The 13,125-nt window shown below is 42.0% G+C and overlaps 1 protein-coding gene across 4 annotated transcripts in view; it reads right to left on the bottom strand.

The window, feature by feature from the left end:
- PAG1 (phosphoprotein membrane anchor with glycosphingolipid microdomains 1) overlaps nucleotides 1-13,125 on the bottom strand; it is a 116,049-nt gene that overhangs the window by 15,427 nt on the left and 87,497 nt on the right. For all 4 annotated transcript variants that reach the window (XM_074816830.1, XM_074816835.1, XM_074816848.1 and 1 more), the window contains 4 exons: nucleotides 7,560-7,771; nucleotides 4,784-4,835; nucleotides 4,149-4,245; nucleotides 610-1,208 (listed from right to left, as the gene is read on the bottom strand). In XM_074816830.1, coding sequence (XP_074672931.1) covers nucleotides 610-1,208; nucleotides 4,149-4,245; nucleotides 4,784-4,835; nucleotides 7,560-7,684 — 873 coding nt within the window. In that variant the 5' untranslated portion in view covers nucleotides 7,685-7,771. The remainder of the gene's footprint in view (nucleotides 1-609; nucleotides 1,209-4,148; nucleotides 4,246-4,783; nucleotides 4,836-7,559; nucleotides 7,772-13,125) is intronic.

Genomic DNA, 13,125 nt, shown 5'->3' with positions numbered 1-13,125 from the left:
TTTACATGTGACATACAGAACTTGACAAATATAAAAGCCTACAGCTGCAATCTCTCTCTTTCTGTCCCTCTCTCCTACAGAGAGATGAGAGGAGTGGCTTTGAGCAGATGCTTGACACTTGCACAGCTAAGTCAAGGTGGCTCAACAAAGGAGGCACATCTAAAGTTAGGGCATCCACCAAGAATTCCCCCCTCTCCTTTTTGTAAATTGAGGTTTCATGAGAAAAAAAACAAGGGGGGAATTCTGAACAAGATATAGATGCTGATGGAGCTACTGGATACCTATTGTAAGAGCTCCCACAAGTTAAAAGACCATTAAAAAAAGAAGCAGAGGCCTCCTATGCAATTTCTGGATAATATTTGCGAAAAGCCTTATGAAGTGCATACTGCAACAATCCAAAGTATAGGCTGCAATAGAATGAGTCTATGTCTATAGTGCAAAGACTATACTGTACATTTTCATATTTCCATATTTTACAGTCTTGCATCACCTTGAGTGTTTTTTTTTCTTGGCATTTTTTTGTTATTTAAAAAAAAAAGTCCTCTCCCACCCATATGTTCTCTATCATCATTTGGCTGTTTGACAAGGACAAGTATTTGCAGTATTTACCTTCTCTGGTTTGCTTGCTCCTTCTGTCACTTCTCCTTCTTCCACTTCTTTTTCTTGCACATTCTCATTTTCATCAAGAAGTTTCATGGGTACTGGAGGGGGCAGCTCATCCTCTACATCTGGTGTGTTGTCAAGAGGGCTTTCTGAATTAGCACTTTGGCGACTTTTTTTATTTCGGTCAACAGATGCATATTCTGCTGATTCAATTCTGCACTCAGGAATCTGATTCTGACCTTCAGAAACTGTCAGCGTAGCCTTTGATTTGCTGTTACAGCTCTCTTCCATGCTGGCTATTGCTCCAACATCTTTAATTTCCTTCACAGTTTCATACAAGCAGTCTTCAACTATGTTCTCCTGAGAGGAGCTGTCTTTCAAGACTTCATAAGGCCCTTCCATTCCAAGACCTTGATCATTTTCTGCATTTCTAGCTGAGATGATAGTTTCCATGGTGGTATTAGGGGGAATACTGGGTAGTTCCCGGCTCTGGTGACATTTTATAGACTTTCCAAGACTATCCTGTTGGTCTAGCAGATCAGAGACAGACGTCTGTACTTCTTCATAAGGCTGGATACAGGCAGTTGTACTGTCCTCTGAGAGTACTAGAGAAAATTGCAAAGAAGTATTTAAAACAAATGCACAACTATAAAGTGAGTGCAATTTGGTACTCTCTACATCACTTTGGGTTTATGTCTCATTGGAAAGGATAAATGATACTAATGCCTGGAAATGTCTAGTGGTCATCATGGTTTTTTTATGGTTTCAGTTACAGAGATTTCTGCACTCTCCTGTTAAAAGCTCTTTCTCACAACATCTTAAATACTCTGTGCACCCCCAAGTCACATTATATAGCAACAGCATTCACAGTAAGAACAGGGGATGGGTGGGCAGGTGCAGGTGCACATGGATGCTGAGCTGTAGTCGATTATATTGAATGCTTACAGACTGCTCAGTAGTCTCAGGAGGGGAATGCTGGTGGGAGGCCTCAAACCAAGTGCCTTTAAAAAAAGCCTTGTTAGATTTTCCTCTTTCCATTTCCCTGTCCTTTGGAATCAAAAAGGAAAGCATTCTTGCTTCCTCCCTACCCACCCCTCACCTTGTTTAACATGCTGGCCAAATTCTTGTCTGAATCACACCTTGCTCAGCCCTGCTGCAGTCAGCCTCCCTCCACGCTACACCAGAAGCTCCTCACTGGAAGGCTATGCCATACTCCTCTTAGTCTCGCAGCACATAATGTAGGTTGACAACCTACTAACGAGCCAGCCATATGCACAAAAGAGAAGACTAGACTTCAGAAAGTAGTGTTAGGCAGAACATGTTATTTTAAGTCCCAGAAGTGGGTCACATGTCACTGTCACTAGAGAGTATTAGGGACTGAAATCTGTGGGACTTCTCATCTTACAGTGCACACATATGATATTTGCCTGCATTCAGGGATGTATACATGGGCACATACATGCATGTTTCAGGTAGTATAAGATACATAACTTTATGTGACACCATTTCTTTGAAAAATTACTTTTGAACAGCTTTTCTTAGTACAGTTCCTATGGTACTCTCAGCAAAATCAATCCATTCTTCCATTTCCTTCAGTGTGTTTGACAGGATGACATAAAGCATTGCCAAAGCAATCAGTACCCTTTATTTGGTGGTTGTCATGGACATTGCTTTCTCTTGTGCTCAGGGCGTGCAGACTCCTGCAGTCAGCACCCACAGGGTGAAAGCAAATTTGCTGACAGCAAATCTCAGGATAGAACTGGAGGTGTGAGATGGTAATTGCTGTCTGAATGGGAGATGGGAGGAAAAGAAAAGGAAAATATCCTTCTCCATTCACTTGGCTCCTGCATACAACTGGGGAGGAATAAGTGGAACAGGAGAAAGTGTCCTATCATGTCCTGACTAGCACTCAAGGTGTCCTAGTTGCTACCCAGGATGCCTGCAGACTTCCTGAGGAACATCAGGATCCAGTCTGGAGATGCTAGAACATGTTTTTTCCCCTTCTGATGATTGCTCTCAGGGATTTCTTTGCTATGCAGAGCACTGCCACAGGCTCCAGAGAGCACCCACCCTGTTCAGCCTGGGGGGGGATAACCAGAAGTAATGAGAGCTCACATTTCCGTGCTCATGTGGTTATGGGTAGTGACATAGAAAGGGTTGGCATAGATAAGGGGTTGGCATATATAAACACAGTGCTGGAAGGTTGGGTAAAGGAAAAAACGTTTGATGGTACTGATTCCATAGCCCTGCCTCTGCTCAAAAGGCTAGCAGAAACGGCAAAAGAAAACTATTATCAAAAAGAACACATAAACTATAAATAAGAAATTAAAGCACATTGGTTCCTGTTATTCAGAGGGTTGTTATGCAGCGTGTAAGCTGAGTAATATCAGACAGTCTGAAAACTGCCTGCTGTTTGACAGCACACTTTTTAGTAGCAGCTTTGACAGCTGCATGTGTGGTAGCTCGTGGTAAAGAGAAATGCTTCCCTTCTGCAGGGCTTTGCTCACTGAGTCCCTTGCTGAGCCACACACCTACATATGCAACAAGCCAATGGATGGGAGCAGAGATTAGCTGGAAAAACAAAGTTTAAAAATTCCTTTCAATACTTGTCTCTGAGGGGTAAAGATTGAATAGTTTAGCCTCCGGCTGCACAGTGAGATGAGGAGGTAGGAGATGAGGAGTGCAGCCCATGGTGTCGGTGCCTAGTATGGAGACAACAGTTGGCTCCCAGTGGCTCTGAGCTGAGACTGAGTTTATTTTTAGGTGCAGCTGAGTAAAATATTTTCCAGTGATACTTCACTGTGAATCATTTTGAGTGTTCAGCAAAGCAGAGACTACAGAAAAAAAAGGAAGCCTATTTATGTTGCCTGTTTTCTAAAGTACAAAAATACAAGTGACAACCTCTCACAGCACAGGACTATAATCCAAAGCTGTAGTCCCTGGAAGAGGACCTGAAATACTTCCACAGCCTCTAGGAGTGAAGCTCTGAGGTACAACTGCATCTTCTGGTCACATTCCAACTTCGTAGCTGGCCAAGATCAGGGAACGCCAGTCTTTGCCTGATGGCCTGGTCAATCTGCAGGTGTAGCTTGGTGGCCCAGAGGAGGACCTTAGCACCAGTGTTGGCTGGCGTGGAGGACTGGGAGCTTGGGTGTAGGGCTGTGTCAGAGCATGCCCAGCAGGGAAGTGGAGATGCAGCAATGGGCTACTGACTTCCCAGGAAGGCAAACATGCTCACTGCATTTTTAAAGTTGATCGTAAGTTTTGTGTGAATTAGGTCCTGTGCGAAGAGGACTGACTGCCCTCCAGAGAGCTGCATGCCCGGCCACTGCCCTGGCATACAGCAGCTGATCTGGTATCAGACCTCTGGAGGTGAGCAGAGGGAAACAAAGGGTATTCAGACAAATGGCATGACTGTGTGCTTGGAAAGCTGACGACTAGAAACCTAAGACTTGAGGGATCACCAGTGTCGAGCTAACATGGGAGCTGTGCGCAAGGGGACAGCACAGCTTGCTCAACCCACCCGCAGGGGCTGTGCTACTCACCCTCGCCATTGCTGAGTGCCCCATTCTGGTCGCTGCTCGGAGGGGGCTCTGTAGCTGAACTTGTGATCGAGTGACTGAACACCTCCTTGTCAGAAGGCTGCAACACAAATTAGTGAGATCTAATCACTGTTGGATCGGAATAGATGTTTGCATAAATAGATATGCGACGAATTTCATTCTGAGCTCGGGAGCTCTGACTCATAGATATTATTGGCAGGAGAGTCAAACCATGGAAACTATACTCCAAGATTTAGGTGCCTGTGTTTACAGATGTTAAAACAAATAAATGCAAGGATGTCCAGAGTGATCTCCCTTCCAGCTTTTATGGTAATAGAAACTACCATGGCTTCAATCCGTGAGAAGACAGCAGCTGACAAAGGGTACACTGCACTTGTGCTGCAAACGGAGTGAAAGAAAGGAGATCTGGAGTGACAATGGTGGCAGAAATAGCATTGAGAGAGTGCAGATTATTGGGGTCTACACAAGTTTTCCTCCTCTTTCTCTTCTACAACTTTTAAAGTTTCCCATGCTCAACCATCTTCAAATTCCTGAGCTATTTTCTAACCTGCAGTATTTTGCAAGGAGATTGGTGCAAGTTAACCACAAGACAGACACAAGCTGCCAGAAATACTTACCATATTCATCAGATTTTCATGATCTCCATTCTGATGTTTGGTCTTCTTTTCCCTTAATGAAAAAGAGGTATGAACTGTTACTATAGATTATGCTAATATACAAATGCCAGTCATTAATAGACCCTACACACCTGCAGGGAGAAGAACTGTGATTCACAATAATGAATAACTGAAAATTATTACAGGGACTGGTATGACCTTTGTGTAAGGTCACCATCAAGATAGGGTGGTGATGAACATATCTGAAGACATACAAAAACCACACACAACCCTTTTTCTTGTTCAGTTTAAGATCACAGTAAGGAGTAACTGATGACAATAAAAATATTATTATCCTCAACTTAACATATCTGAAATGTTTGGGGATACATGGGACACATGTTTTGGTGACAGACTACCTGGGGAGTTCTTAAACTGTGTTAGTAAAATGTGTTTATCCTATGAAGAAGAAGAAAAGGTCCACAAAATCCAGCCTTCTCCCACTTAGGATGCTGGTTATAATTAACAATAAGTGTGAGCAGTTCAAGAAGGCCTACAAATTTCATAGCAGCAGAGGCCTTGAACTTAGTTTTAAAAAGAATCCTGCTTCACTGAGTATCTCATAGGACTCAAAGTATGAATCACGTTTACAGTTTTTACCATTTTGGAAATACAGCGCTTATTCGGAAACATTGTAATAAACCATGAGTTTAAAATACTAATAGAATCACAGAATCACAGAATGGTTTGGGTTCGAAGGGACCTTCAAAAATCATCTGGTTCCAACCCCCCTGCCATGGGCAGGGACACCTTCCACTAGATCAGGTTGCTCCAAGCCTCAACCAACCTGGTCTTGAACACTCAGGGAGGGCATCCACAACTTCTCTGGGCAACCTATGCCAGCATCTCACCGCCCTCACAGTAAAGAATTTCTTCCTTGTATCTAAACTAAATCTGCTCTCTTCCAGTTTAAAACCATTCCCCCTTGTCCTATCACTACACTCCCTGATAAAGTCCCTCCCCATCTTTCCTGTAGGCCCCCTTTAAGTACTGGAAGGCCGCTATAACGTCTCCCTGGATGAAAAGGCAAGTAAAAGGGTAAGAAAATACTGACAGTATGAACTCTGTGCTGCTTCTGAAGTTTGCAATGCACCATACTTCCCACATAAGCAACTGTTAAAATTCTACCTAACTGGGAAGTAAGAAAACGAAGCAAGTAATTCTGCATCAATGCAGAGCACAGTTAAAGTTTACAAATACTGAATTTCCTCTCTGGAACTTTTCTGACTCTGACATTTTAGAAAGAGCAGATTTTGTTCAGTTTTCCATGTCTTCAACCATTTTTGAAGAGTGAGGAACAAATTTTACAAAATTGCACTTATTCATAAACAACCTGCCCTACAGAATGACCTGAAATAAAAGATACTGTGTCCAGACTAGCAACTCAATATTAAAGAACATCAATAGATAGTTTCTGACAATGTATCTCTGTAACTGCAAAGACATACTCAGAGGTTTGACTCTGTTTTAAAAACATCTTTCTAGAGATGTTTCAAGGACTAGAGTGTTACAAGAGAAAACATGGTACCTAAATGGAATGTTTGTGGGCTTAAGGATTTTTAAAACAGGTTTTATAATTTTAAATAAATAAAAAAATACATATTTCTAGTACTTTTACGCAAGTACCACAGGAAACTCAGATGAATAGGAAGATACTGAAATGTCACCTAAGAGCTTACAAAAGCACTTCTGAATCACATGATATTACAATTCCAACTTATGCTTTTTAGGGTTTCAACCAACTTCTGGGGTCTGGTCTTGTCCACGACTGTTTTTTGCAATGTCGGCATTAGAGAAGTCCTGATGAAAAACAGAGCCTTCCACTGTAGACAAACCTTATGCCAATATAGTGTATTTTATGGCCGTCCAGCTTCCTCAGTGCTCTCAATGCTGAACTGCCGAAAGAACACGCTCCTATAGGCATAAGGGTCCAAAGCAAAGACTTTGCCATTGTACTAAGTTATGGATAGGGCTTTTTTCACCCCCCCGTACACTTGGCTGATTGATTGGCAAAACGTAGCAATATGGACCCAAGCAGTCTTTCTGCTCATTGTGAAGTGTCTGATCAGTCTGCCCTGCTGGAAGGGCACCGTGGATTGAGCACAGGCTGCCCAGCTCCCCTGTGCAATCAGCAGGGCTCAGCTTAGGTGTCATGAAGGGGTCTTGAAACGTAAATAAACAAAGTCAGTAGAAGTGCCTGTATTGGTGAAATTGAACCCTCTTATGGAGAAGAAAATAAGGGTAAGGTCTGAGTACAAGACATTAATTAGTATCACCATTTGATTCCTACTCGTTTTGACTTGAACAGCAAGATCAAATCCCTAGTCTTCAGGAATGGCCAAAGTAAAGCTGAAATAATAGGAATTGTTTTCCTTTCTTTTTACATATACTTTTTTGGTCCTGTTTAGCCCACCTAATTTTCTCAGTTTCAGATTAGTGGTGTGATCTGCTAACAGTCACTGTCCACAGGTGATCCAGGCTTCAGCTTAGCAGAAAGCACCTAGCAAACACAATAGTGTTTTTCCTTCACAGCAAAAGAAAAAAAAGTTTAGATTTTAGAATGAACAGAACTGTTCAAATTCAGGTTTGCTTTGAAAACAGATTTTGCACTGCACTTTTTTTATTTCTGTACCTAAGTCCTCAGTATTTCTTGCTGACTAGTTATTAGTGAAGCTATTTCAATCCCCACACTATCTGACTCAAGAACGTTACTGCCTGCTAAGCTCCTGAGCCTTACCTGTTGCAGCTGGAGCAGAGGAAGATGAGGAAGGTGAGGAACAACAGTGTTGTCATGGCTGCCAAACTTCCCCACAGGATGACGTGGACCTGCCCACTGCCTAAGAAGCCACCCTCTGGCCCCATGGTACTAGCAAGAGCTGGTGTCACTTGCGGATGAAGAAGTTATTCCTTGGAGAAGGCTGGCATCTGTGCTGCATGCACCTTCTGTTTCTGCAGAAAGAAAAACACCATTAGAGGTTAATATAAATTTTGAAGATAATGAATCTGGCAGCTACAAATCTGGCAGGAGAGATTTTCAAATCCAGATCTTACAAAAAACCAGTTTCAAGTACAAACCAGCTAGCCAAAGAGATTTTCAGCTACATTTCTGATGGTGACATAGAACAAACCTTGTCAAATATTAGCGCAAGCTGTTACTGATCTACAATCTCAACATGAATAAAAGGTAGTACAGTATCTCTGCACTAACTTTGAGGGACAGAGTAGTATTTTACAGTGATATTTGAAAGTGAGCTTTCAAAACCAACTACAACTTCTGCAAAGTTTTTTTCTTTGCAGCAGAAGCAAATTTTGTAATAGCAAATTCAGTTCGGTACTACTATCATATCTATATCAAAAACCATCATGTCACCATTTTGTTATTAAAATCTTAGGAGAAAAAGGATTAATTTCACAAAAAAGGCCATTCACATTAGAGGAAATCTGGTGAGTCAGCAGAATAAACTTAACAACTAAGCTATGTGACTGGGTAGCTCTTACAAGTAACATTTCTGTTCCTACATAAAATGGGTGCACTGGTTTCTACCATGTAGGATCAGACTTCTAGACACCTTCCAAGAAGAACCAATTCTTACTAATTTATTCACGGTGGATAAAAGTTTTTTTTCTTTAAGTTTAGATTCTAATGGCATTGCAATAACTTGAAATGGGAAGAAACAAACAAAAGATGGAAAAATTTGCTGATCCTGGAAAGACCAACTTCAAAGTGTAGTTAAATATTTCTAGTTTGGCCAAGTTATAAGAAAGTTACATGATCTGTAACTTCTCCAAACCCATAAATACACAGGATGGGAAGAGTAGGTGTTGCACACCTTGCCAAAGCACAGGTATGTCTTACCTGTAGCCTTGAGCACTGACACCAGAGTCACCGCTCTCTGGGGTGACCACTGCTGAGCAATGTGCCTCTGGGGTTATCTTGGTAGAGCTTGAAAAAGTAAACATTTAAAAGCAATGGCATACCACTCTAAAAATGATGTATATTGCAGATGTGAGTCTGATACAGCCCTGCCTCATCCCTATTTTAAAGCAAAACTCGGGTTATTTCTACACTGAATCATAGTCACATCACTGGCTCTGAAATGGAGAGACCTTAAGAGAAGCAGAATCAGATTTAGCCAGGAGAAAACTTGGTGTAATGCCCACAAAGACCTCTCTGATGAGGTGCAAGGGCACTGTGAACTTGGATGGATTCCTGTAGAGGTGATGGACTGTCCTCATTTAGAAAACACTACAAAGCATACTGCACCGGCTGCTTTAACTAGCTCCAAACCTTTGTTAAGTGTTTTGAATAGAAAGTATTTTTCTTTTCAACTTTTATTTTTTATGAAATTTCAAAGACATTTTCTGCTCTGTTAAAGCTTTTAAAAATTATTATTAAAAGATCTTCTACCTTATTTTCTCCCATCCTTTTGTCTTTAAATTTCTAATTTTCTTCCCTCCTTGGAAAAAAAGGATGCAATGAAAATGAATATGAAAAAATGAAAACTGAAAGAAGTATTTTTTCAGCATTTTTGTTCTTTTCTTCCTTAGTTTTCCCAAGAGAATGCAAATGAAAAAGAAACCTTTTTTTTTTTCCCCCCAAATACTGGGCAAAGAAAAATACAACAAAAAGAATAGGGATTTCAAAATATTTTCCCTTTTCCTTAAAACTGAATCACGTTGTTTTTTTGTTTTTTTTTTAAAGCAGACACAAAGTTGTTTTGAAAGATACCATTTAAATTATTTCTACTACTAATTTCATGATTTTATACCTGCTCTGAAGAACAATACTACTCTCCTCTCAGAAGACTAAGTAATGTACCAAAAGGTAATATGGTAGGAAGTTATTCTTTTATTCTACACATATATTCTTAAGGCTGCTGGCCTTTAAATAAAGATAATATTTGAGCTAAAGAAAGCTAAGGATGCATGGGGAGCAGCCCCATAGAAAAGCTGCATCTTTGAAGACTTCAGTACAGTTAGGAAGTGTTGGGATGAGCAGAGTGGATGGAGTTGAGACTGAGCTTAAAAAGGAGTGAGATCAGAGAGAGAGAGTTGAGGGAGACCTACACGTGAATGTCAGGAGTGAAGTACAAGATTGAAGCTAGACTTCAGACATCCCACCAGGCAGAAGCCAAATAGAGCAAAGAGAATGACCAAGGACAGAAGATGTAGTTAATCTACAGCAAAAGAACAAGAATTCAGATACCAAAGCTTTGACTGCAAGTTGAGAGAAAAAGGTCAGAAAAAGTTAGAAAAGTACAGTGGCACTTGAACCAGGGGAGGCAGCTGCTGGAGACACCAGTTAGCTGTGCAAGCAGAATAAAGTAATAAATTGGAACAGATTGACAACAGATGAAGCCCTGCGTGAGGGATGCTGAGCAGGCAAGATGTGACCAGTGACTCCTCTTAGCTCCTTGAACGGTGAGAGTTTGGCATAAATTCTAGAGGACCTAGAAACTGCTCAGCATACAGGACAACCAGAAGTAAATATAATTACAATACAAAAAAAGCATGCCTGCATTCACCCTCTGTGAACCCTACTCACAAAGTGCCATCAGAGGGCTTACTCCTACTCTTTAATACCTCCCAAATGATAAGACTAAAATAGGATTCACTTGGGCTGGTGCCTTTTACACAGGAGAGCTGCTGAAATACTTGAAGCTGGTCAAGCACCCACCAGCTGCCCTGACCAGATCTGGACAGAGAGATACATTGAAAATACAACTGTCTATTAGTCCCTCTGCTTCCACTTGGTGAAAGCCTGGACACTAAAATGTTAACGTATGCCTAACAGAATGGACTTTGGAGCTGCTTCAGAGGCTAGCTTTAAAAATAAACTTATTTTCAGTCATAACTATAGAACAACACGCAGCTAATTTCAAAAAGCTCTTAGCTTGAAATGATTAACACCTGCTGTTACAATAAAAAGTGATATTGTGCTGCCCTCTGGTGAATCTCTCCGATCGAGGACAGGGATTTGTGGCTCTTGCGAGGGTGCTTCAGAGCTGAATGCAAACCCTGGTGATAAAGATGGAGCTTACATCTGCTGGGCTTGAAAAAAGTCCTACCTCCAGCCCTGAAAGACTGACAGACTTGAATAGTTTAACCTTGCAGAGAGACACCTCCGAGACAGAGTAACAGTCAATTGAACTGTTGGGGGTTTTTTTTGTATGCAATGATCTTTTTAAGATGAAGATTTATTTCATTGTACCCTTTCCACAGAAATCTCCACACAAGTTGCTGGTGACGCTGAACTCCAAAGATGAGTAATAGAGACAGGCCTGGAATACCTGGATAAGAAAACTGGTTATTTCATCTAAGGCAAAATGCAAACTACAGTTCGCGTTCGCATTTGAAAGCCACTGTCAGTTCAGAAAACTAATCTTTACACTACATTGAATAAAATTTCTCCTTCTTGTGGCAACTTTCTCTTGCTTTTTAGACATCAATATTTGCATTAGTGGAACCTATATGGCAAATAACGCCCATAGCCATTTCCTCAAAATTGCACTTAAATGCACAATTATATTTGCAGTTTCAAAAAGACGGATACTTCAATTCATGACCTGCACTTTCACAGTGAATAATGTGTTATTTTTCTTTACAGCAGCTGCAGGAATAAAGCAGAGCTGAGGCAGTTCAGCCTGAGTTGGTGATGATGGGAGTGTAGGGCATGCAACTGCAAATTTGTTGACAAGCTGAAGGATAAAAAACTCTATCTGGACTGAAGCAGTTTTGTGCCTAAGATACAGGCTGCAATATTAGGGAGCACATGGAGTGACAATTTTAACTAGTGAGGAAAAGCTTGGACTGAGACCTGAACTCCTTTGAAGCCCAGGAATGGACAGATCCAGCGTGATTCAGGTCCAGGATCTGACCTGGGTTTTCGGAGCAAAGATCTGCCCAAGCTTACAGCAAAACGCATTGGGGACATGCTTTGTGGGAGGTGGATGCCAAGCTCGGTGGCCCAGGAGGCCTGGCAGGAGATGGCAGCATGTCCCTCTCTCACTACCTTCCTCGTGGCTTCTGGGTTTTACAACTGTCCATTCATGTCCTGCTGCAAACCACATTCAGCCTATGCTTTCCAAAGGGGAAAGAGTGGGAAAAGCTGACTGCTTCACCTCTCTGCTCTTCTTAATGAATTATAGATGGAGTGTAGGCAAGGGAAGAAATTGTTTTGACAACTGAGCAACTTTGAATGTGAGAAGCCAAATGCGACAGGACAGGAGAGATTCAGGGAGGGCTGCGGGACCGCGACTCCCTGTCCTGGGCTGTCAGGCTGGATTCGGCTAACAGGGGCACTGCCCAGGAGCTTTACGTGCTTGCCTCTGTGCTGAGCTTCGGTTACTGGGCTCCTTCTCAGGCTGCTGGGTCTCCTACTGCCCTCTTCTCCTTCCCACCCCTCCTGTTCCCAGTGCCTTCAGTTATCTGCTGCTAAACTGCAGAACAGATCCATCACATCACCCGGTTTGGAAGATCCCCTCCACCCCAACTGTGCAGATTTGAGAGGGAGAGGGGAGAGCGGGGAAGAAGGTCATAATTTTTAAAGGAGATTTTTATTGGTCTGGTAGCAAGCCCCTAGAGAGTTGCGTTAAACCAGAAAGTGGTGAGGTATAAGATATGTGGAATCATGAACTGAGACAGGAGCTGAGAATTATGAAACTAATGTTCTCTTGTCTACATCCAGCTGCAAACACTGTAATTCAAACACAAAACCAGAACAGAAACCCAGGCTACAACAAACAGGCAGTGGCAGAAATAGTCCTGCAGGTGCAAGTAACATCTGTGGATGCAAATCCTTTTATCTTCTGTTTCTCCAAATCATAGAATGGTTTGAGTTGGAAGGGACCTTAAAGATCATCTAGTTCCAACTGCCAAATACTGAAAACAGACTTTCTCTATGAAGCTAGAGGCCTACAGGAGACCTAACAAGTTCCTTGTTACCTTACTCCCTCTTCAGAAAATTTCCTCTGCAACTTCAGACCCAGCTCAGGCATCAGTGGGTGCAGTGCATCTCCAAGTGCCCAGAGAATATATGTAACATCCTCAGGCCACCCTAAAGAAAACACCTGAAGGAAGGCAATCCATTACCACAACTCCTGCACCAACAAGAGTTCACACCAAACTAGGCACTTAATTTAGAGAAGAGGGAGGACATGGCAGATGCACTTTGCTCTGTCCAGAACCGTTTCTATGTCAGGACTGTTCTCTGCATGCATGGAAACACCATGCCACTGGCAGGGAAACACCATTCATGCTTCTGGCACGAGCTTAAGTGTAGCACAATGGTGAACTGGGTTAAA

This window comes from Strix aluco, chromosome 1 (assembly GCF_031877795.1).
Source record: "Strix aluco isolate bStrAlu1 chromosome 1, bStrAlu1.hap1, whole genome shotgun sequence".
Classification (NCBI taxonomy): Eukaryota; Metazoa; Chordata; class Aves; order Strigiformes; family Strigidae; genus Strix; species Strix aluco.
The sequence above is the reverse complement of the archived record's forward strand: the minus strand, read 5'-3'. Positions and strand labels throughout refer to the sequence as shown.